Source organism: Trachemys scripta, chromosome 3 (assembly GCF_013100865.1).
Source record: "Trachemys scripta elegans isolate TJP31775 chromosome 3, CAS_Tse_1.0, whole genome shotgun sequence".
Classification (NCBI taxonomy): Eukaryota; Metazoa; Chordata; order Testudines; family Emydidae; genus Trachemys; species Trachemys scripta.
This window is the reverse complement of record NC_048300.1, coordinates 193,799,241-193,823,934: the sequence shown is the minus strand read 5'-3', so window position 1 is coordinate 193,823,934 and position 24,694 is coordinate 193,799,241. Positions and strand designations below refer to the sequence as shown.

General features: G+C 47.3%; 1 protein-coding gene across 2 annotated transcripts in view; it reads left to right on the top strand.

Moving 5' to 3' along the window:
* BLK (BLK proto-oncogene, Src family tyrosine kinase) overlaps window positions 1-17,534 on the top strand; it is a 71,961-nt gene extending 54,427 nt beyond the window's left edge. Inside the window, exons 7-13 of one of the 2 annotated variants that reach the window (XM_034766712.1) lie at window positions 1,683-1,832; window positions 2,562-2,714; window positions 6,056-6,235; window positions 6,779-6,855; window positions 12,498-12,648; window positions 15,252-15,383; window positions 16,731-17,534. In XM_034766712.1, the coding sequence (XP_034622603.1) occupies window positions 1,683-1,832; window positions 2,562-2,714; window positions 6,056-6,235; window positions 6,779-6,855; window positions 12,498-12,648; window positions 15,252-15,383; window positions 16,731-16,939 (1,052 nt within the window). In that variant the 3' untranslated portion in view covers window positions 16,940-17,534. The remainder of the gene's footprint in view (window positions 1-1,682; window positions 1,833-2,561; window positions 2,715-6,055; window positions 6,236-6,778; window positions 6,856-12,497; window positions 12,649-15,251; window positions 15,384-16,730) is intronic. The other variant, XM_034766710.1, reaches the window with a different exon arrangement.
* Window positions 17,535-24,694: the final 7,160 nt, after the last annotated feature.

Here is a 24,694-nt window from a genome sequence, read left to right as displayed (position 1 = left end):
TGGCGTAGTCCTAGTCCGGAAACATACTGCAGACAAAAGAAATACTGTCTCTACGCTGTCTTGCGATTTTTACTGATGAACATTTTAAACGATCTCTCCATAAATGTACTGGCTGCTGTTAACCCATATTGGACTGGACTAGCAGAGAGTTGAGAAGAGCAGAATAGAGGTGTATTTTCAGACCTGCATGAAACCCCAGGATTTAAATAATAAGGATGTTGCATTAGTTGGTGTTGGTCCTGCTCTGAGCAGGGGGTTGGACTAGATGACCTCCTGAGGTCCCTTCCAACCCTGTTATTCTATGATTCTATGATTCTATGTCAGGACTGAGGTGCTTTGCCAGATACTGAGATGGTCATCACCAGTGTGTCAAGTATCAGAGGGGTAGCCGTGTTAGTCTGGATCTGTAAAAAGCAACAAAGAGTCCTGTGGCACCTTATAGACTAACAAATGTATTGGAGCATAAGCTTTCATGGGTGAATACCCACTTTGTCAGACGCATCTGTTGAAGTGGGTATTCACCCACGAAAGCTTATGCTTCAATACATTTGTTAGTCTATAAGGTGCCACAGGACTCTTTGTTGCTTATCACCACGGTGATAACACTTCCTTGGCAATGTTTAATCATGTGATATCTTGGTGGGATCATGTTGTATCCTCATTATTATATGTCAACTCTATCGTCCCAGCTCCAAAGGGTATGTCAACACTGCAGCTAGGGGTGTGACGGCAGCACGGGCTAGCCACTCGCGTACATACTCCGGGTCCCAGGCTGGCTGCTGCAGTTTCATTGCTATTGTTATTCGAGCGAGCTAGACCAAAGCTAGGTTGAGTGTCTACCCATGTTGCAGTCACACCTCGGCTTGCAGTGAAGACATACTCAAGAAGCATACGGTCTACACAGACAGACAAGGGGTAGGCGAAAGGAAGCATAAGATATACCTGCCTCTGGAGATTTCCATTCCTTGCATCTGAAGAAGTGAGGTTCTTACCCATGAAAGCTTATGCTCCCAATACTTCTGTTAGTCTTAAAGGTGCCACAGGACCCTCTGTTGCCTTTTACAGATGGGGAACTGAGGCATAGAGAGAGACTAAGTGACTTTTCCAAGATTGCGAAGGGTACATGTGATAGAGCCGGGAGCTGAAACCCATTCTCCTGCGCATCACTCCAGTGCCTTCATGACAAAACAAATCTTCATGGTGGGATTTCAAAGAGAGCTGGGCCATTAGCATTCAGAGCAATGCAAGCCAAGGTTCCTAATGGCCATGAAATATCAGGTTCCTTAGTCTATGCTGATTGCTCGTCAGGGACGGAATAGAGTTCCGTGACATTCGTTGCACCCACAGACACACATGCTTGGAAGCGTCTAGTGTCCTCCATGGGGTTGCTGGACCTCATGGACCAAAAGCTAGATCCAAACTGGTAAATGCTATGTCCCTATGAAATGTGGTATGGCTAAAAGGACAGGTGCCCGGATCTCACCAAGATGGAAGATGGATGGGGGGGCAGCAGTGTAGCGTGCCCTGCACCTGAATATTCCCAGCATAGACTCACCTGTCTGTGAGAGGGGCTGTATCCCATTACAGATACGGGGCTACTGAAGGAAGACGAAAGCCATCAGGTCTGTCTCAGACAGTGCCAGCCAGGCCAGTAAGTGTGGTTTCTTCTGCTTGTTCCCCAGATGCCTTTTCACTGTCCGTGAGAGACAGCACCTCTGCTCAAGGCGACATCATCAAACACTACAGGATCCGCTCCTTAGACGGCGGGGGATACTACATCTCCCCCAGGATCACCTTTTCCTCGCTGCACCACCTAGTCCAGCATTACAGCAGTAAGCCACCCATGTCCCCATACAGGGCCGTCTGTCATAGCATTTGAGATTGCTGGCATGAGGAGGCCACATGGTCTTGTGCCTCATGGCCAGATGGGGGTTATCCATCAGTCGCATGCCCATTGAGCAGCGACTGCATGTGGAGCAATACCTGTAATAGGTGGCAGTATGGGGAATGGGGAAGTGGATGCAGGGTGGGCATGAAACGCCTGCTCTAGGCTAGCACTGGGTTGGGGTGCAGCGGAAATGCAGATATTCGAAGTGAGTCGGGCAGCCCCTGCCGGTAACTCCCCCCACAGCCGTAAGCAAAGTGGCCATCCCAAATTGGACGTGCGCATGAGCAAAACCACCCCTTCTAGGGGCACAGCGAGCTCCACAAGGCACGGCAGGGACCATGGAGGCTCCGCGGGGGAAGGGGTGTGTGGAGAGACTGGATTCTGGAGAGAGGCGTTCGGGGGGAGGGTGCAACCACTGTGATGCACTGGGGCACGAGCCGGCTGGGGAAAGGGCGGCACTAGGGGATCTGCCATTGCATGGGTCCTCCAGACCCCGCTCCTGGGGTGCTCAGAGCTCTGGGGCTGAAGCAGCTTGTGTGGAGTGGCCATTCCACATGCTGAGGAGGAGGAGAATTACCCTCTGCATGTCTCCAGCCCGGCAACTCAGGCTGGAGGCTGGGCGGAGGGTTTGGCCCTTTACCGACAAGCTGACAGGTTTTCTCTGAATACGCAGACAAAGGGGATGGTCTGTGCCAGAGGCTGACCACTCCGTGCACATCCCTGGTTCCCCAGAGGCCCTGGGCACGGGACGAATGGGAAATCCCACGGGAGTCTCTGAAGCTTGTGAAGAAACTTGGTGCGGGACAGTTTGGAGAAGTATGGATGGGTAAGTACAGCGCTCTCCAGGCCCAGCAGGGTCAGCCCTGGTCACTACACATGGCCCACAGGAAAAGGGAAAACCTTGTTTTCTCAGAATTGTCACGGGTGCGGGACCTTGCTAGGACCCAGCCCGCTGCTCGTGGTGGGGGAGGGGTGGGAATTATGCAGCCCATTCAACTGTGCTTCTTTAGGGCTGTATTGGGGCTTTAAAGCACAGCTTTTGCCACAGGTGTAAGACAACTGCACCTGTGTCTTCCCTTAGTGTTTCAGCAAGGGCACCCACTCCCAAGTTTCTGGCCCCCTAGCCATTGCCTTTCCCGGGGGGAGGAGATATCTCTGTCCCTCCTGACTGGGAAATGTCCACCCTAAAGAGTTCCCTGCCTTCCCCGTGTTATTCCCAGCAAAAGACAGGCTGCCGAAACAGGCCTGCATGCTTTCTTTTCAGAGACTAATAACAGAGTGATTGTCAACAATTGTAAGTTGCCACCCACCACTTCCTATCCAAGCCTATTTTATTCTTAGGGTAAAACCATTACAGAGAAAACACATTAAAACAATAAAAGCACCTACATGTATGCTAATAAGCTTACCAGAGATCCCTCTGCCCTGCCCCAGTGGTCTCCAACATGGGTTCTGGCAGGAGAATCCTTCAAACCACCCAGAAAACGGGTTCCTAATAGCCTCAGCCTAGAACTAGCCCCCTCCTGAAAAGTGTAGTCTGCCCTTGATACAGTTCAGGGGTCTTTGATTGGGAATTTCCAGGAACAGGTCATTTTTCTCCCCCAGGTGTAGCTTCAAAAGGCCTCCCAAGTACCTCCTAGGAATCCCACTTAACACGTACTGTCCCAAACAGTTCTTTGAAGTTCCTAACATTTACATTACAGTCCTACAATAACACACAAACAATTGCATGTTTAATACAATGGACTCCAAAGGTAGGAAACCTAATTCAATAAGGTAAAACCTAATTCAGGAAAGTTCATTCCGGATATTGCAGGAAATTGCCATCTGTTACAGCCCGGCTTGGGGAGGCGGGGGGTGAGTAGCAGGAGGCTGTGTGCCTTGAGGGACACTATACCTACCTAAGATACAGGGACCATGCATCTCCCTTCAAAGGATGCAACTTGTGCTCCTACACATGGCTGGTCAGGGTGGAAAGGAGCTGGAGCTTAACTCCTCCTCCTCTTCCACCCCTTTGTGGTTGATTGCTCCCTGGAGAGTGCAGGAATTGCAGTTGTGGCCAGCACAATGCAGAAGACTTGACCGCGTGTGCAAAGTCCCAGCTCCTTTCATTACGGATTCAGATACCACGGTGAGGGGCATAGCTAGATAGCTGAGAAATGGGATGACACGGCAAAGGACATGAAGGCCGTATATGAGGAGAACATTTCCTAGCAGTGGGGGTCTGGTAAGCTGGGGAGCCGTCTCAAGGGAAGTGGTGGAAGCCACATTGTTCAAGTGACTTAAAACCAGACTGCAGAAAGGTCCTGAGAATATGCCATAGGGCAGGGTTCTCAACCTTTTTCTTTCTGAGGCCCATCCCAACAGGCTATAAAAACTCCTGAGCCCACCTGTGCCACAACAACTGGTTTTCTGCATATAAAAGCCAGGGCTGGTGTTAGCAAGCAAGGCAATCGCCTGGGGCTCCACGCCAGAGGGGCCCCCATGACGCTACATTGCTCAGGCTTCAGCTTCTTCCCCAGGGGGCGGGGCTCGGGGCCCGAGGCTTCAGCATCATGCAGTGGGCTTCAGCTTTCTACCCTGGGCCCTAGCGAGTCTAATGCCGGCCCGGCTTGGCGGCCTCCCTGAAACCTGACACCTGGTTGAGAACCGCTGCCACGGGGGTGATCCCGCATTGCCGGGGGAAGGGGAGTAGACTGGAGGCTCTGGTCTGTCTCCTTCCCAGGGAACATTCCTGATTCCTCTCACCAGGAACTCAATAACCTCACACCACCCAGTGCTTTACGGCTCATCTCCTCCAGAGCAGAACCCTCAAGGGCTCCTTCCCTCCCCATCCCCAGCATGGAAAAGGGAGCCACAGAAACGCGGCCTGGATCCCCTGCCTCTTCCATTCTGAAGACACCACCCTCTGGAATAGCCTCCAAACCTCTTCCAAGGTTACCTACTCCCCGGAGGCATGAATTCCCCAAGCTTTCTTACAGACTGGCTGAAAACAGTGCTAATATGGGCCATCCTCTCCACCACTCCAGCACCCCCCCCACCAGTGCGCTACAGTCTGTTTCCCCAGTTCCTAGTGCGTACCCAGCTGCCTCCACTCTCCACCACACCTTCCTGGAACCTCTACACAGTAGGGTTGCCAACGCCTTCAGGATTGTCCTGGAGACAGTCTCCAGGAATTAAAGACTAATCCTGAATTAAAGATACTGACATGTGATGAAACCTCCAGGAATTCATCCAACCAAAGTTGGCAACCCTACTACACAGAGACCCTCTCAGAGGAGATGGGTCCTCTCCACTTCCTTCTGAGGCTTCCGCGATCTTGGAAGGAGCCCATCCACTGGTCCCATTGAGTTCAGTGTTCCCTCAGGCAGGGTTGTTCCCTGTGGTAGATACCGTAGTGCTTAGCACATGGATTGGTATGTTTAGTTATTTCACACGGTAACAGGAAGACCAGACCATCACATCAAAGGGTTCTTGCTGTTAGTTTTCTGTCTAAGGTAGATGACCCCCCCCACCTCCCGCACCTTACTGAAGATGGGACACTAGATGCGGAGGGCTCCAAGTAACTAAAGAGAATTATTTCCCAGGTATCTGCCTGGTGGGTCTTGCCCACATGTTCAGGGTCTTACTGATCGGGAAGGAATTTTCTCCCAGGTTAGATTGGCTGAGACCCTGGGGTTTTTTGCCTTCCTCTGCAACATGTCAGCAGCATGGGTCATGGTCACTTGCAAGTTTAAACGAGTGTAAATGGTGGATTCTCTGTAACTTGAAGTCTTTAAACCATGATTTGAGGACTTCAGTAATGAGCCAGCGATTACACGGTGTATTACAGGAATGGATGGGTGAGGTTCTGTAACCTGCAATGTGCAGGAAGTCAGACCAGATAATCATGATGGTCTGTTCTGACCTTAAAGTCTATGAAGTAACTGAGCATCTCGTAATGTTTAATGTATTTACTCTCATAACACTCCTGTGAGCTAGGGAAGGCCTATTATCCCATTGTACAGATGGGGAAACTGAGCCACGGAGCTTCAGAGGTAGTGAGGCTCCAAACTTCCATTGACTTGCTCCTCACACAGGAAAGCTGTGGCAGAGAATTGAACCTGTTTCTCCTAAATCCCAGGCTAGCACCTTAACCGTTGGACCCTCCTTTCTCTTTTGCTGCAGGCTATTATAAGAACAGTGTGAAGGTGGCTGTGAAGACCCTAAAGGAGGGCTCCATGCCTCCCGATGCCTTCCTGGCTGAGGCAAACTTGATGAAGATGCTCCAGCACGACAAACTGGTCCGGCTGCATGCAGTAGTCACCAAACAGCCAATCTATATTGTGACAGAGTACATGTCCAACGGTAAAGAGCCTCCCCGGGCTTTATTCTTTAGACATTTTTGGCTGAGTTTCAAAGGTTAGGCCAGTGCTTAGGATTTGTGAAAATCCCATGCCTGCAGCAGGTAACGTAGGGGACGATGCCCCAGGTGCTGACTTTCATTTTTCTGGGTGGGTGCTCCAGCCCTCCTCCGCCCTGAGGCTCCATCCCCTCCCCAAGGCCCTGCCCTCGCCCTACCTCTTCCTGCCCCGCTCCTCCCCTGAGCCTACCCCGCTCTCGCTCCACCCCCAGTGCTTCCTGCCTGCCACCAAACAGCTGATCAGTGGGTGGCATAAAGAATCCTATGGGCTTTGCAAAGAGCTCTGTACAAAATATGAAGGGAAGCGGGTGTTTTCACTCTGACTCTGGTGCACTTGATAGAGGCAGTGAAGTTCCTGAGATCTTCCCAGAAGTAAAAAAGCTGTAGACAGGTTGGATAACAATAGCTAGAGAAGGACGTGGACCTAATATGTAACTTTCACTCAAATCACATCATCTAGAGAACACTGTGCGTCTCCTCTTTTACAGGGTGCTTGCTGGATTTCTTGAAGACGGATGATGGAAGCCAACTAACTCTCCCAAAACTCATTGACATGTCAGCCCAGGTCTGTAGTCAAAGACACCAGGATGAGTGTTGAGAAGATGGTGCAATGTTATCCAAGATGACATGTTTGCAGACGCAAAGGGGATACATATTATTGGAGAGGGTTCAGAGAAGAGCCATGAACATGATTAAAAGATTGGAAAATGTTCCTTATAGTGATGGAATCAAAGAGCTCAATCTATTTCGCTTATCCAAGAGAAGGTTGAAGGGTGACTTGATCACAGTCTATACATATTTATACTGGGAATTGAAATGTGATAATAGAGAGCTCTTTAGTCTATCAGATAAAGGTATAACAACAACCAATGGCTGGAAGTTGAGGTTAGACAAATTCAGACTAGAAATAAAGTGTATTTTTAAAAATTGAGGGTAATTGCCCACTGGAGCAACTTACCAAGGGCCGGGGTGGGTGGATTTTCCATGACTCGTCATTTTAAAATCAAGAATGAATATTTTCTAAAAGCCTTGTAACAGTTATTGGACTTGAAGCAGGAATTAATTCAGGAAAGTTCTGTGGTCTGGGCTATGCAGGACATCAGACTAGATGATCAAAATGGTCCCTTCTGGCCTTAGAATCTAGGACTCTGTGAACTTCCAGATGTGATAGCCAGGGGTTCCTCCCTTCACCTGCAGTACTGATGCGAATGCTAGCCCATCATCAGCATCATCACACCTCACATGGGGACCCTTTTCTTAGCACTCTGCATAATACGGAAGGCAGAGTCTTTCCTGGCTTAGTGAGCAGAAAAGTCTTTTCTCTTTTCTCCAGACAGCCTTAGTGTGAGAAAGTCCTGCTCTAGAGCGACAGTGATCTACCATGTGTAGGGACACAGGCAAGAAGAGAATCTGGTTTTCAGGGGTGCTGAGCACCTCCAATTCTGGTGGACTTGATGGGAGTAATGGGTGCTTAGCCCCTCTGAAGATGAGGCAACATAGTTAGGGGGATTAACATTAGGCCGCGCTTATTGTTGTAATATGACCACTGTGTCCTCCATCTGAGGATCTCCAGGTGTTTTTTTGCAAACATTAACCAATGTAGCTTCACAACCTCTTTGGAGGTACATAAGCATATTAACCACCTTATACAGGTGGGGGAACTGAGCTGCAGGGTCTTGCCCACAGAGCTGGGGATTTTCAGAAGCACTTAACACTGGCCTAACACTGCTCCTGGTGGAATCAATATGATGTCATTGATTTCAACAGGAGAAGAGCTAGGCTGGCATTGAGTATTTTAGAAAGCCTGACTGAGGAGCCATCCAAGCTCAGAGCTGAGATTAGAACCCAGTGCTCCTGGCACCCAATGCAATTCCTTAGCCACATGGCCACCATTCCTCTCTTTAGTGGTGATGGGCTAACTTCACAGTCATTTTCAGTTACTCTTTTCCAAGGTACTAGGGAATCCAGCTACAATTCATATTTGTTTTTAAATGAATGAAATACCTGGAATTGTGCATTTCTGGGGAGGTGCTTTCTGACACGGCAGAAGCACCTGCTTTTCATTTTACCCAGAAGCAAAAATACTGAAATATCTTAAAGAAGCCGCCCTATTCGCTATTTTTATCCCTCCCGTGAACGGTGTAACAGTTCTTTTCCTCTTCACTAGTGATAAAATCTGGTCTGCTGCCCAAACTTTGATATCCGTAATAGATTAAGGGGAGCAGCTGCAGACTCCGTGGTTAGAAGTTATTTCTATTTTTTATAACTTGAAGGAAATAATCAGTGGTTAGTTTTAAATTCCTGAAGAGAAACACCACCGACCAAATTTATCCCTCAGGTAACTCCACTCACTTCATTTGGGGGTTACACCAGGGAATTTGGCCCAATGAGTTTGTAGGGAAGAGAGAGAAAAATGCCATATCAGGAGCAGAGCTGATCAAATAATTTTTTTTTTCAGTTTAGCTACCGAATCAAAATATCGGGGCGGGAGGCGGGGGTGAATTGTTGCTGATAGACCCAACCCCAAAAAAATTTGGTTTTTCTTACTGAAACAAACAAACAAATGACAAAATTTTATTTCAGGTTGAACAAAATGTTTTGTTTGACCAGAAATTTTTTTTTTTTTTCATTCTATTTTGTTTCTTTTCCGGGTGTTTTTTACCCTTTCGTTTGTTTGTTTTCTTTGTTTTTTACAACTAAAGCTAGCTAAATTTCTAAAGGAAATGTTGTTTCAAAACAAAAAGTTGAAATGTTTCATTTAGAAAATGTCCAAACATTCCAACTTTTTCAGAAAAAAACCCCCCACCAAAGCTATCCACCAAATTTAACCCGAATTTACAAATAGTTTTGGTCAACCCAAAACTGCATTTTTCTGCTAATAAACTATTAATCAAAAAAAATTCAGCCAGCTCTAATCTGGAGAGACCAAAGTGCAGACCCAGGTCAAATGTGGGCTAGAGAATTCCACGGTGAAGCCATCAACACGGTTATCTTCAGTGTGGTGGTGTGGACTGCAGTGACCTCAGGTCCCAGCGTGCATTGTTCCATCCATGCTTGACCTCAGCAGAACACTTGCAAAGCACTTTGAGAGTCTGGGATTAAAGGGGCTGTCATGACCTCCAGACAGGCCTACCTTCTGCTAGAGCCCTCCCTAAGCAAGATCCTTCCCTTTTAAGACTCTCGCCAAACCTTGACTTGGAATTCGAAGAAGGAATCTTGAGTCCCTCCCCTTGCAAGCAGCAAGAGGTCCAGCCATCTAAAACTGCCCCCTAGTGAAAGGATTCTTAGTTTAACAAGACACCATTGGGACTTTCAGTAGCCCAGCCCAAAGGAATATGACAGTGGCTTGTTCTAATCAGTCCCCTCCAAAGAAACAAACAAATTGCCAGCAAATCAGCATATTTATGCTGATCATCCTCTTACTCCTGGCCCAGCCACTTAGCATGGGAGTCAGGGGCCCTTTCCTGCAGGTAGAACATCTGTCCAGCTGCCCTCAGAACTCCAGTGCTCTGGGCTCCAAACCAATTTGCGGCGGAAGTGGCATTCAACCCAGCTGGGCCTGCGTTAACCCTTTCCTTGCTGCCCAAAGGCATGACACTGATACATGCCATTACACAAGCGTGTGTCTCTAAAGCACTGAGGGATGCTTCTGAAGGAATGCTTTGGGATGCTTCTGTGAAAATCCCAGCCAAGTGGGCAACTCTGTCTGTTTCTATTCACAGGCCCTGTTCTTTGTTAAGCAGAGGAATCTCAAACTACTGAATCTTTGGTTTAATCTTCAAATAGAGGGAGGTAGGGGGCATGCGCTGTTAGCCTCATAAATCTACAGTCTGGTCCCTCCTATGGCCCATGTATAAAGCGGAGAATGTCCCTGGCCAGGCACAAGGGCTGACAAAATGCATTCCAGTGGCTGGGCTTGCTGTGTGTGTGCCCAGCATAGCAGAGACTGGTAGATTTTAAACCTAGAAGGGACCATTATGATCATCTAGTCTGGCCTCCTGCATAGCACAGGGCAGAGGATTTCAGCACAGGCCACAGAATGCTGGGATCTTGTGGCCTGAAGACAGCGAATCTATCACGTGCCCCTAAAGGAGGCTTCAGCTAGCCAAGCCAGTGCAGGAGCTGCACGGGGATTTTTTGCATCCCTTCACGCGGCGCACGCCTGTGCCATTGCAGACCTGATGCAGATCCTGAGCTGCCCAAACCCCAAGTGCTGGGCTTCAGTTAATCACTAGCTGTTTCTGGATGGGGCTGATGTAAAGCTACTCATGCTTTTTCACAACATGTTTACTCGTGGTGTTTTGAATACGTCACGTCCCAAGGTAACTTGACCCTTCAGACGCAATTTGCAGCCAATAGCATCAGCTGTAGTTAAAATTAGAAAGTTTTGGGTGCACCGAATTCATCCTGTGGTCAGTCTCACACACACACACTCGGATGCACACACATGCTGAAAGGAAACCATCGAGTCTAGTGCTATCTCATTAACATCAGGACAGGAAGTGACATCAATTCTTCCATTTTCCACTGAGGCAAGCGGCACTCAAGCTTGAAGGGTGTTGATAGAGGGTGAAATACATATTTGGAAAGTACATGTTAGTATCCTGTTTAAAACCACATGTAAGCAAGAAGCTGATGAGAATCTTAGTGGGTGGAAAATTGTAATGCCCTAACCTCAGGGCGTGTGAAAACCCAAATTGGTGCTAGGCCTTCTTGCCATTCTTGCCTTCTCATCCATTCATTGTCCTGATTAGTGTCTGGGCTAAAGCTGAACCTGTCGCTTTTCAAATCCCCCTTCAAAGCTCCCTGCTTCTGCAAAGCCTAATTTTGGCAATTAATTGATCTTTGACTATTAGCGGTAAATATACCCAATGGCCTGTGATGGGATGTTAGATGGGGTGAGATCTGAGTTACTACGGAGAATTCTTTTCTGGGTGTCTGGCTGGTGAGTCTTGCCCACATGCTCAGGGTTTAGCTGATCACCATATTTGGAGTCGGGAAGGAATTTTCCTCCAGGGCAGATTGGCAGACGCCCTGGGGGTTTTTTGCCTTCCTCTGCAGCGTGGGGCATGAGTCACTTGCTGGAGGATTCTCTACACCTTGAAATTTTAAACCACGATTTGAGGACTTCAGTAGCTCAGACATAGGTTAGGGGGTTGATACAGGAGTGGGTGGGTGAGATTCTGTGGCCTGCGTTGTGCAGGAGGTCAGACCAGACAATCATAATGGTCCCTTCTGACCTTAAAGTCCATGATTCTATGATTCTATGAAAGCCCCCAAACACAAAAACTTGCTATTATTCTTATTTACAGGAGAGCTTATCATGTGTTAGACGCTTCCCAAACACTGGTCCCTTGCTCTAAGGAGCTTGGTATCTACAGAGACCAGCTGTCAGAAGCAAGGGAACAAAAAGAGTAATAAGTAAATTATATACAAGTTAGCTCAATTCAGGGAGTGTTTCTAAGATGGACTTGAGCAGGGTCGGGGGCTGGGCTCAGAATGCTAACACATTCCCAGCATATTAACGCTCTAGGATACAGCTTCCATTGGTCTCTCAGTGAGTTGTGGGTTTTATGCTTACCTTGGCTGTCCATGCAGGAGCTTCATTGCCTCCTGAGGCATATACAGTGCCAGGCACAAGCAAACAAAACACAAGTCCACACTGTACAGAAGAGGTGAATGGATGAGATTATTAATGATCATTTACTGTTGATCGTCTTAGATTTAAACTACTCTGGCTGTGACTGAAAAACGGGACGAGTTTTTTTATTTAATCTGCAATATTTTCAACTAAAACTCCAAGATGTAGGGGATCAAAGATGGTCTTGTGGCTGAGCCTTGGAATCAGAAGATCTAGGCTTAGTCTCTGCTTCTCCCACAGATGTCCCATGGCCAAGTCTCGTCATCTGTCTGTGCCTCGTTTCCCCATCTGTAAAATGGCAAGAACAACCCTTCCTTTCTGCCACACATTGTATGTCTTGTCTAAACTGTTTGAGGCAGGGATTGTCTCTTACTACGTACACTGAGCGCAGTCTGACCCTAATCTCAGCTGGAGCCGGTAGGTGCTACCATAATACATGGAATAACAGCACAATCTTATATCAGGGAGGCGACAGACAAGGTCTTTTCCATCTTTCATGTCTAGGGATCAGGAGGCTTATTTGAATATTCTTGTGGTAAACGCTGTGGCCATTTCTGCTCTCCTAGGTTGCAGAAGGAATGGCATACATCGAGAGAATGAACTCTATCCACCGAGACCTGAGAGCAGCCAACATCCTTGTCTCAGAGACGCTCTGCTGTAAAATTGCTGATTTTGGCCTGGCCAGGATAATAGAAAATGAGTACCTGGCCCAAGAAGGTAGGTTCCACTCATGGTGCTGTACGGAAGAACCTAGCTGAAGAAGTCCAGTTACATTTGCAGCTTGCATTTCTCCTTCACACAATTCCACGTCCACACAGCGTGAATTTAACGTTGGAGACTATAACAGGGTTCAAAAAAGAACTAGATAAATTCATGGAGGATAGGTCCATCAATGGCTATTAGCCAGGATGGGCAGGGATGGTGTCCCTAGCCTCTGTTTGCCAGAAGCTGGGAATGGGCGACGGGATGGATCACTTGATGATTACCTGTTCTATTCATTCCCTATGGAGCACCTGGCATTGGCCACTGTTGGAAAAAGGATACTGGGCTAGATGGACCTTTGGTTTGACCCAGTATGGCCATTCTTATGGAGTAGAATATCATAGATATAGGGGCATCCTACGGATTCATGCTAAGATCTCTGGCCCTGCTACTGGATAAACTCAACCTCCCTGATGCTAGGGGAAATACTGACCCCTGAACTGAGGTCTTTGCAGGGAAATGAACACTTTGCCTATATCTGCATGCCGTAGTGATGCAATATACAATGAAACAGTAAGAAATGGACTTGAACTGCAAAATTTGGGTGTGGATCCAGATTTCAAGCACAGCCTCCATTCTGATCCAGGGTTTTGGTGTGGCCAGGGACCACACCAAAAGCCAAGGACAATTGACACAATTTGATTTTTAACTCCCATCCCCCCAAGTTTGGAGATATATCTGGCTAGCGGCGCTGTGGTTCTGTTAGTGGTTCTTGTGAGTGGGGGAGCATCTCTATAAAAAGATACACAAAGAGCAACTTCTAGCTGGCTCAGCTCATATGAAGCTGCTTTTTGAATCAGCTGATAGAGCCAGTGCCCGGAACAAAGCTCCCAGTTTGGGGCGCTGCTATGGTAATATGTGGGACTAAGAGAATGTGGGCACCAAAGGGGCATAGAGCTTGTTGGTTCAATTCACTCATCTATCTAGCCACACCTGACTGGCACACAGCAAAATACAGTTTACTCAGCTATAGTATTCTTCAGCTACCGAGATGTTGGTTACGAGAGAGATTCCTTCGGCTTGCTACGAGGCTTTATAAAGTATATGGGAAACAAAACAGACCTTTTTTTTAAGTTTCATTAGGTCTCCCGTAGAGCTGGCTGGAGGATGACGATTCTGTTTGGCAAAGGATTTTGAGATTTTGAGATGTCTTTTGATTCGCAACGAAACAGGAACATTTCAAAAGCCCCCCTCCGCAAAATGTTTCACTTCAACTGAAATGTTTTGTGTTGGGTTTGATGTTTGATACTGTGCCCGTTGTGTTTGGGTTGGTAGGATTTCAGGGAGGTGTTTAAATAAAAATGCTGTCTTCCTCAAAATCATTATAATATTTAGTTTATATTAGGGTTGTTTGTCCTTAATAAAACCTGAATTGTGGGTTTATGCTGATCTGATGCTAGGGGAGACACAGAACCCTGAACTTAGTTTTTTCCAGGTAAATAAAGGTGGGACAGATTTTCAAATATATTTTTTAAATTTACATATATTTATATTTCTCCACACCCTCTGTAGCACACTGGCTAAATACTGTGTCCCTCTCTAGTGGCTGATCTGCATAAAAGATAAAATCCTACTACCGCTGGCCTCTAATGGAGTTACTCCTTTACCTTAGGTGGCAGAGGCTTGTGTTTTTGTGATAAAGGTCTTGGATTCTAGCATGGGTGGCGAGTGAAGCTTCCCCTTGGAGAGGCTAGCCCCCTGCCCTGCCTCTTCTGGGGGAGGCCATGCCCCCACTCACTGCTCTCAGCCCCCCCATGGCTTAGCCTCCCCTAGCCTCCATTATGGATTCTTGCTTCACTGACTACTCAGGATAGGAAGATCATTACAAAGATATTAATCACTGTCTGAATGCACCATGCCCTCCATTAATGGTTAGGCCATAGAGAAGGTAAAAACCTACAAATGCTGTCAGCTTATAACATTATTCCTTTAGCACAAGTGGTTGCAGCCTGTGCTTTGGTCCTGAAAATCCTGGGTTCTATCTCTAAAATATTATTATAGGAAGTGATACTTATGGCAAGTATTTTGAAAGCCAATATCTATTAAATCCATGGATGATACAAAAAATGGTCTTCTAAGCCTTTTGATCCTTTTAACTTTTCACTTTATTTAGTGTAATTACAAGCTGTTCTTTTCTTCTGTTGGCCATTACTCATTTTCTGTAATGTTCATATCATGTATGTGTGGTTTGCATGCTCCATGTGATTTATGATGTAGTTGATGACCTTTTTATCTTAATTTGCACCTGCTTTTTAAGGTTATACGTCATTCATTGTTTTCTAAAGTAGAACCAGAGAGAGCAAAATATTATAGGGTAGGATAATAAGAATATAAGGATGCCTTATAATGAAGGGAAAAGACTGGAACTGGTCCATCCTATGATGAATCATTTTGTACTTTAAACAAAGACTGTATCAGCCCTAGCATGCAATTGGCAGTACCCAGCATCCAGATAAGACCTTCTGAAGACCAGCACGCTTGAGCAGCCGGTGCATGGTATGAATCCAGGAAGACACTCCACATTAATGTTCTTTCTTTAATTTATTTCTTCCTGACAGGTGCCAAATTCCCTATTAAATGGACGGCGCCAGAGGCAATTAACTTTGGGGTTTTCACAATCAAATCTGACGTCTGGTCATTTGGGATTCTTCTAACGGAAATTATAACCTACGGCAGGACCCCTTATCCAGGTACGGTCTCTTGAGAATACAGCCTTCCCTCCCATTTACTGTGGAGTGCATCATGATTCCTGCTGAAACTTCTGCTCCAAAAGTTAGGAGGACTATTGCTCAGGGGATCAGCCATGAGATATGGAGCCTTTTACCTCTCTAGTAGGTTACTTGCTTGACTCCTGCCAAGGCCCCGAGTCAGCAAAGCACTTCAATAGGTGCTTAAATTTAAGTCCCCATGGATGGAACGACTCAGGTACTTGAGTGCTTTGCTGAATCAGAGCCACAAAGTCATCGCAAAGCGTAGGCTGTTTGGTGGCCTATGTGGAATGTGTTTGGTGGTTGCCATCCAGTTCCCACTGGGCAGCAGTCTATGGCACAAAACCAGCCAGCTTAGCCTAGGTGCGTCCTTGTTGGCAAACTCTGTAGGGAAGCTAAGGACTGGGACTGGTCCAGGAAAACAGATGGCTGTCTGGCTCCAAGGGATGGTGCTGGAAGCTAAGTGCTGGGAATGGAGGGGGAAAGCTGTCTGGCATTGCTCCAAGGGCAGGAACCTGGGTGGGGTTCTCTGTGACCATTCATTGCTCTGTTATGCCTCCAGGCAGAGTTCCTCTGGGTAGCTTCCTCCGCCTCCTTGGAGCAGTGGGCGCTGTCCAGGCTTCTCTGCTCTGCGTCCTCCTCTGGGGCCCTTGTTTTGACCCTTTAACCACCCTCCCCTTCCTGGTTTGATTATTTTGTTGATCCCGGGGTTCTTTTGACTCCGCCCCTCTGTTAAGGGGGGAGGTCCTTATTGGTTTTATAGGCAGACCTCCCTCTGGGGCCTCGACCTGGCACACAGGGCTTAAACAGACTCGGGTAAGTCCAGGAGGAGGACGCTGGACAGAGATGCTCGACTCGAGCGAGAGTGAATCCAGCTAGCTCAGATACAGGAGCAGTGAAGTTCCAGCAGCATGGGCGGTACACGCCCGCCTGGAACCCTGGATAATTACTCCGGTGGCCAGCCCACCATTAAGCCCGTGGCATCACTGCTCCAAGACCCGAGCTAATGAGACTGAAGCTAGCTTGGGTGTGTCTAGAGGAGCGACAGTCACACCCGGTGATTGCAGTGTAGATGTACCCTGACGGTGAGTTTACTGGGGCATCTCCTGTGCCTAATGCCATGTAGTCCTGATCTTGGCTGGGGCTTCTAGGAGCTACCACCATGTCAATAATAACAAGTAGCCGCTGAGCTCTAGCCTGGGGCGTGGGGCGTGGCCGCCGCAGCTGCCATGACGCTCTGCAGCTTTAAAACTGTGCTCTCCTCTCCTGGCACATAGACGCCCATCTGTGGTGAACTCACGCTCAGGGTGGGGGGGTGTTTTGTTCTAGGCATGACCAACCCCGAGGTCATTCGGAACCTGGAGCGGGGCTATCGCATGCCGTGCCCGGACGGTTGCCCTGGAGAACTCTACACCATCATACTGAGGTGCTGGAGGGGCAAGCCAGAGGACAGGCCCACCTTTGAGTACCTGCAGTCCGTCCTCGAGGATTTTTACACGGCGACGGAAAAGCAGTACGAGCCAGAACCTCTGCCGTAGCCAGGAGCCTCGCCACCCCCCGTGGGACAGCGTTGCAGGAGACAGATGACGGCATGGAGTGCTGGCTGGGGGAGATCCTCCACTGAGCCCTCTTCCGCCACTTTGATTGGGTATCCTGTGGACATCTAACACAGGACTTCTCCTCCCCCTTGTTTGGCGTATGCGGATCAGCTCTGGATTGTGCTAGGAAATTATGCATTTTGGAGGCTTCTGGGAGGGTGGGGGTGGGACTCTGCAAGCCTATGGAGATGCAAAGAGAAGCGTAATCAGAAGTTAGCAGAGCTCATTCACCCCTGGCATGGGAGTCCCAGCCCAGGGAGCCTGTATCCGCATCACAATCATTGGCGTCACAGTAGGGGCCAGTGGACTCCCTTGTGGGATAAGAGAAGCCAAGGGCTGACCAGCTCCTGGAGACTGACGTACTCCCTGCCCCTGGAGTTGGGTCCTTCCTGTCACGGGGTTGGCAGGGCATCAAGGGAGAAGCTGGCCCCGTCTCTGTCAGTGCTGCATTGGTTTTGCTGGGGTCTTTAATGTCCAGGACTGCCAGTCCATGCAGCACCTATTGCCGGCCAGCAAATAAAGAACTTTGTTATCCGAGCACTCTTCTGCCTTCATTATTAAACTCTCATTTGGCATCATGATAATCATGTGACACAAGAATGTAAGAACGGCCATATTGGCTCAGACCAGTGGTCCAGCTAGCCCAGTATCCTGTCGTCGACAGTGGCCAGTGCCAGGTGCTGCAGAGGGAATGAACAGAACAGGGAATTATCATGTGATCCATCCCCTGTCGTCCAGTCCCAGGTTCTGGCAGTCAGAGGTTCAGGGACACCCAGAGTATGGAGTTGCGTCCCTGATCATCTTGGCTAATAGCCACTGGTGGACCTATCCTCCAGGAACTTATCTAATTCTTTTTAAAACCCACTTACACTTTTGGCCTTCGCAACATCCCCTGGCAATGAGTTCTACAGGTTGACTGTGTGCTGTGTGAAGAAGTACTGCCTACTGTTTGTTTTAAACCCGCTGCCTATTAATTTCATTGGGCGAGCCCTGGTTTTTGTGTTATGTGAAGGGGTAAAAACACTTCCTTATTCACTTTCTCCACACCAGTCATGATTTTATAGACCGTTATCATATCTTCCCTTAGTTGTTTCTTTCCTAAACTGAACGGTCCCAGTCTTTTTAATCTCTCCTCATACGGAAGCTAATACATACCCCTAATCATTTTTGTTTTCCTTCTCTGTACTTTTTCCAATTCTAATATATCTTTTTTTAAGACGGGGCAATCAGAACTGCACACAGTATTCAAGGTGTGGGCATACCATGGATTTATATAGAGGTATTATGATATTTTCTGTCCTGTTTTCTATCCCTTCCCTAATGGTTCCCAACATTCTGTTCGCTTTTTTGACTGCCGCTGCACACTGAGTGGATGTTTTCCGAGAACTATCCATGATGACTCCAAGATCTCTTTCTTGAGCAGTAACAACTAATTTAGATCCCATCCTTTTGTATATGTTGTTGGGATTATGTTTTCCGATGTGCATTACTTTGCACTTATCAACGTTGAAGTTCATCTGCCATTTTGTTGTCTGGTCACCCAGTTTTGTGAGATCTCTTTGTAACTCTTCACAGTCAGCTTTGGACTTACCTATCTTGAGTAATATTTTCTCATCAAGAAATTTGCCACCTCACTGGTCATCCCCTTTTCCAGATCATTTATGAATATCCTGAATAGCACAGGTTCCAGCACAGATCCTTGGGGGACCCCAATATTTATCTCTCTCCATTGAGAAAACTGACTGTGTATTCCTACCCTTTGTTTCCCGTCTTTTAACCAGTTACTGATCCATGAGAGGACCTTCCCTCTTATCCCATGACTGCCTACTTTGCTTAAGAGTCTTTGGTGAGGGACCTTGTTAAAGGCTTTCTGAAAGTTCAAGAACACTATATTGACTGGATCTTCCTTGTTCACATGCTTGTTGACCCCCTCAAAGAATTGTAATAGATTGGTGAGGCATGATTTCCCTTTACAAAAGCCATGTTGACTCTTCCTCAACAAATCGTGTTCATCTCTGTGTCTGATTAATTTGTTCTTTAGTATAGTTTCAACCAGTTTGCTTGGTCCTGAAGTTAAGTTTGTCTGCCTGTAGTTGCTAGGATCACCTCTAGGACCTTTTAAAAAATATATAGGTGTTACATTAGCTACCCTCCAACCATCTGGTACAGAGGCTGATTTAAGCGATGGGTTACATACCACAGTTAGTAGTTCTGCAATTCCATATTTGACTATCACACTTATCCTTAGTTTCGCCACCTGTCAGAATAATGGGACTTACGTTCCTTCCACCCAGGAGTGCCGTGAGGAGTCTGTGCAGGATGGGTGCTGGGGACAAGGACTGTGCAAATCACTGATTTTTGGTTTCGAAGCCAAACCAAAAAAATCAAAGCTCATGTATGTAAGTGTCCGCCAGCCCAGGTCCTACAATCACACCCCATTGTCGAACAGGTTGACATTTTTCAAAAAATTCAAAACTTTGACTTTTTTTCATGAAAAACTTTAAAAAGTTGTAAATTATTTGCAGCATTTTTTGACCAGCTCTGCCATCTTTGAAAGGAAAGGGCCCATTTTCATATGAGGTGCATGGGACTTCTGCTGGTGCCTAGGGCCAAATTTGACCCCTCAGGAAATGTGCCCTGCCCTGAAGAGCTCACAGTCTCAAAGGCAGGCCCAGGGAAGCCATGCTGTGGGTAGGAAGGAGGGTTTAGTGCATAAGGCATTAGACTGGAACTCAGCAGACATGGGGTCAGCTCCTGGCTCAGACACAAGCTTCCTGTGTGACCCTGGGCAAGTCACTTTATCTACACTGTGCCTCAGTTCCCCATCTACAAAATGGGGATGATACTAATTCATGAATGACTGTGATGTACTGAGATAATAGGAACTTAAGAATGGCCATACTGGGTCAAACCAAAGGCCCATCTAGCCCAGTATCCTATCTTCCAACAGTGGCCAGTGCCAGGTACTTCAAAAGGAATGAACAGAACAGGTAATCATCAAGTGATCCATCCCCCGTTGCCCAGTCTATGGTGATGAGGGTCATATAAGATCATAGGTAAGGCCCTCAACAATACTGAGAAAGGAATAATAAAGCTAAGAATTAACGTTTTATTCTTTCTCTTCAAGAGTGGGCTGACCCTCTGTGATCCTTTGGGCTCTGTCTGCTTTGCATATTATCTGCTTGATGGTTTCCAGATCATAGACTTTAAGGCCAGAAAGGATCGCCAGATCACCTCGTATGACCACCTAGGCTTAGCATGAACGTATTCACCCTGGATTCCCAATTAGGCGGGTGATTCCACATGGCGAGGTGACTCTGCAAACAGAAAGGCCCTGCAAATAAATAAATAAAGCAGCCCCAAGCACCACTGCTGGGAGTGCAGTGATGAGCTCATCTCATCAGGAATTCAGAATATGCTAAGGCGATTCCAACAGCTCTGCAAATAAAGACACAAACCTCCATCTAAGATCTGGAAGGTTGAGGGCAAATCACTGTTTTAATTCTCCTGGTTTGGGTTTATGCCCTTGTTCAATGCAAACTACTGCATCACTGTCATTATTATTACTAGTTTTGGTTTGATGCAAAGCCAAAAAGTTTTGAATTTTTTGGAGACCAAAAAAGTCGGGGTGGAAATTGTTGGGGTGTTGAATGAAATATTTTGTTTAGTGTTCAAGTGTTTTTGCCTTTTAAAAAAATTGAAGTAAATTTTGAAACAAAAAGTCAGTTCCAGTCGAACAGCCCAAATGTTTTGTTTTGAAAATGTCAAAACAAAACCTTTTTACTTGTTTGGAATTTTCTGTTTGTTTGGGAATTTGACACAAGTTCTCAAAATGTTTCGGTCGACATGAACCTGGAGGTTTGGAGAAAAAAGTTTCATCCAAAGACACTCACCCAGGCCCACGCTAGGGGTGATGCAGTCACTTGCTGGAGGATTCTCTGCACCTTGAGGTCTTTAAACCACGATTTGAGGACTTCAATAGCTCAGACATAGGTTAGGGGGTTGTTACAGGAGTGGGTAGGTGAGATTCTGTGACCTGCGTTGTGCAGAAGGTCAGACTAGATGATTATAATGGTCCATTCTGACCTTAAAGTCTATGATTCTATGATGTGTGCTGATAATCCAGTAGAGGGCGCCCTTCCCTTTGTCTGATTCAAATGTCTAATAAACCAAGATCTTGACCACTTATTTTAACTGAACGTCCCATGATAGTTTGGTATTTTGTGTCCAGGCCAAATTTTCAGATGGGTCAGTATATTCTGCCTTCTTAAATATTCCCCTGAAGTTTCAATCTTCTTTACTTTGTCTCTCCCACTTAATTCAAGCTAGCATCCCGATTCAGCAAAGCATATATGTGCATGCTTAACTTTAAGCAAATGCTTAAGTGCTTTTCTAAACTGTGGCCCTACATTGTTGAGTGGGAGTGTTGCATGCTGTTAAATGGCTGTCACGTTCCGCCCCAGAGGTAGCTGCATTGTAGCAGTAGCTGGTGAGCGGAGCAATTCTTGTGAGCAGACACCGTGGTTTGTAAAGAGCTGTGGCATGAAAGAAGCACACGGGCTGTGGAGATGATGTAAATGGTCGTTATTAAGTTGGCCAAGGAGTATTCTAAAGCAGACAGATATTCAAACACAGGCTTTGCCAAAGATGCTATTCCTCCGTGTTCCCACCAGGTGTCTCTCCCTCCTCACAAATCCCAGGCTGATTGGCCACCCCTGGAAACAAAGCCAGTCCTAGAGGCAGCGTGTGGAGTGCAGTGGTACCCTGGCAAAGGGCGTTCCATCCTTACTTTCTCTGAACGGCTTGCAGCTCCAGTTTGCTGAGTTTACACCGCAAGAGATTCCCCAGCTGCGATTGCTGTGCCCCACCTGGCATCTGCAAATCAAGCCGTTTTCTTTCTGCCTTCAGTGTACACCATCGGCCCTGAGAACAGTCCTGCAGTGTTGTGGGGGATGCAAAAGGTTGATCTCCCAAAGCTGCACTAGCCCTGCAGCGCAGAGAGGGTTAAAAACATACTTTTGCTGTTAACCTAAGCAGTGACTCACAGACACAGAGGAAGCACCGGGCAAGAAAACAGCCACCGTAAGGGGTTCACATTTAAGGAGAATCATAGTGTTAAAAAACATTGCAGATGTTCTATTCAGGGGGGCGCTCTGGGGCCCAGCACTGGGAGCCATGTGGACGGTGATCACTGCTGTGCTGGGTGTGTGCCGCATGGAAGGGGTGAAGTGGGAGCGAGGCTGGGGGCAGAGCGGGTTTGAGCACCCAGGGGAAAGCGGGGAAGTCGGCGCCTATGGTCTCAGCTCCACCATACACTGGTCTGGAGGGATGTTGTACCCAAGGCAGGCCCTTTCAACATTTTCTAAGAAGGTCTCTGTATCATCGCCTACCGTGTATGTGGGGAATTTCTTGGAATGGGGAGCAGTACCTGGAGAAGGATGTTAGGGTTACCTGGTGGACCCAGCTTAGCCCTTTCCAGCTCTAAGTGCTTCAGCTCTAACTCCACTTCCAAGTGCTTCGCCTGCATCTCTGTTTCCGCCGCCCAGCACTTCGCCTCTGCTTCTGAGAACTTTGTCTCCGCTTCCACTCCAAGTGCTTTGCCTCTAGGAAGAAATTCCTTTCTCCCTCAGTTAGAACTCGGTCTGAGTTAAGGCTATCCCTCCGTTCTGGCACTGGGATCTCGGTTGCAGGAGGGCTGACCCTTCCCTCCTGGGAAGTCCCTACTCCCCCATCCCCTGCATCTCCATCATGGAGCAGGATGTCTGGCCTTGATCTGAATCTGTCTTCTCCATGGTGTGCTGCTTTGGGATTTTGGTGCTCAACCTCAACCTCATGCACAGGTTGCCCTATTCTAGCCTAACTATTTCATTGCCATGAAGATAGAAAAGAAAAAAATAAACAGCTTGTTGGACTCCCTGGCTTGGCAAGGCTGAACGCTTTGTGTGCCTGGTCCCCCCCAGCCCAGGCAGCAAAAAAAAGAAAAGAAAGAGAAAAAAAAAAACCTCCCTGGGTTTCAAGGAGCCAAAAGGAAAAATGTGTCCTTAAAAAATCCCGATGTCTGTGCTTCTGGTTCAAAATGATCCCACCGCTCTGCCACCATGTCAAGGCCGATTCCCCACTCTGGCACTTCGAGTGCAGAAGCTGGGGGCCCGCAAGGATTCTAAAAATGAATACTGGCCACTCCAGGCTGGTATTAAACTCCCAAGGTTACAGCTGACCTTGGCTTGGTAAACGCTGCCTCCACCCAAGTGAAAAACTGCCTCTTGCAAATCCTGGAAAAACTTGCTTGGGAAGTTTTCCCTGAGGCCCCTCGCCTTTTCCACCCCTCCCTCAGGGAAGCCGAGAATCAAAAGGGAAACCCAGCTGTTGCCACCAACTAATTGAAAAACCTATGCACAGACCTTTAAAGACACAAAAAGGTAACTTTTATGAAAGAAAAGGAAACACATCTGGAAAATCAGGCTATGGCTAGATGTTACAAAGCAACTGAAAAGGGGTTAAACACCAGGAATGGCTCCCTGGAGCCCAGCTTAACGTTACAAAAGAAAATAAAAATACCTGAGCTTAGCACAGAGGAAATCCCCAAGCCAAAATAAAGACATAAACCTGATCGCGTCTATCTAAACATTCCCTGTCCCAGTGAATCCTTCTAGGGATGGAAGGTGATTTTTCATACCTGGTCCAAACTTTACACAGCATTCCTGCTGCCCCTGTCTTTTCAGCCAAGAGAGAACAACAGAGAGACAAAGGGAAAGCTTTTTTCCCATTTTAAAAAGTTCCAGCCTTCCCATTGGTTCTTTTGTCAGGTGCCCACTCCCTTTCCTTTACCTGGGGGGGGGACTTTTTTTTAACCCTTTACAAGTAAAGCAAGCAGAGAACAGACACCAACAGACTTTATCGCTAACTGGCTGGGTGGGTGTCCGTAAAAGGGAGTTACTCTCCCCCCCTTCATTTATCACAGGGTTGTTTGAGGGAAGTTTGCATTGGTACTAGGGCTAGATAATACACTTGCGTTGGAGATAGAGAATACACTTCAGCCTCTGGAGCTGTCCACCCCGCAAGGAAACCCCACTTAATAATTACTTCGCTTGTCAGATCCACTTAATTCGACTATAAACTCTTTGTGGCAGCGACTGACTTTTTGTTCTGTGTTTGTACAGTGCCTAGCACAACGGGGTTCTGGTCCGTGACTGGGGCTCCTAAGGTATTTCAGCAATACCCATAATAAATCATGAAAAAAAGCTAGCACGTGAAGCCTTGATTCAGAAGTTCAATGTGAGGACGGTCAGGAGACGTGAGATCCTGGAGCTGATTCTCTGTTTTAATTTGGACAAGGTAATCACTGTGCAAGGAAAACAGCTGCAAAGAATGACCAGTGTCCAACATAACAATTGCGGGCCATCAGTACCTTCCCTGCTATTCGTTTAGTCCCCTAGGTGGCGCTGGTTTGCCTTCCGTGAGCTACTGCCATGGCAGTGGTCCAAATGACCTATGCAATACAGGACGTCTCTAAGCTTGATCTACTGTTTCTGAAGCTACTGAACACAGACTAAAAATAAATTCTTGCCCCTCTAAGGGGTTAAGCCCTTCTCTCTCCCCCTCTCCCCCCCGCAGTTCTCACAGGCCAAACTGAGGCAGGGACGTGGTAAAAATAAAAGCCAGAATCTAATATTCAGAGTCGTCCTATTTTGTTTT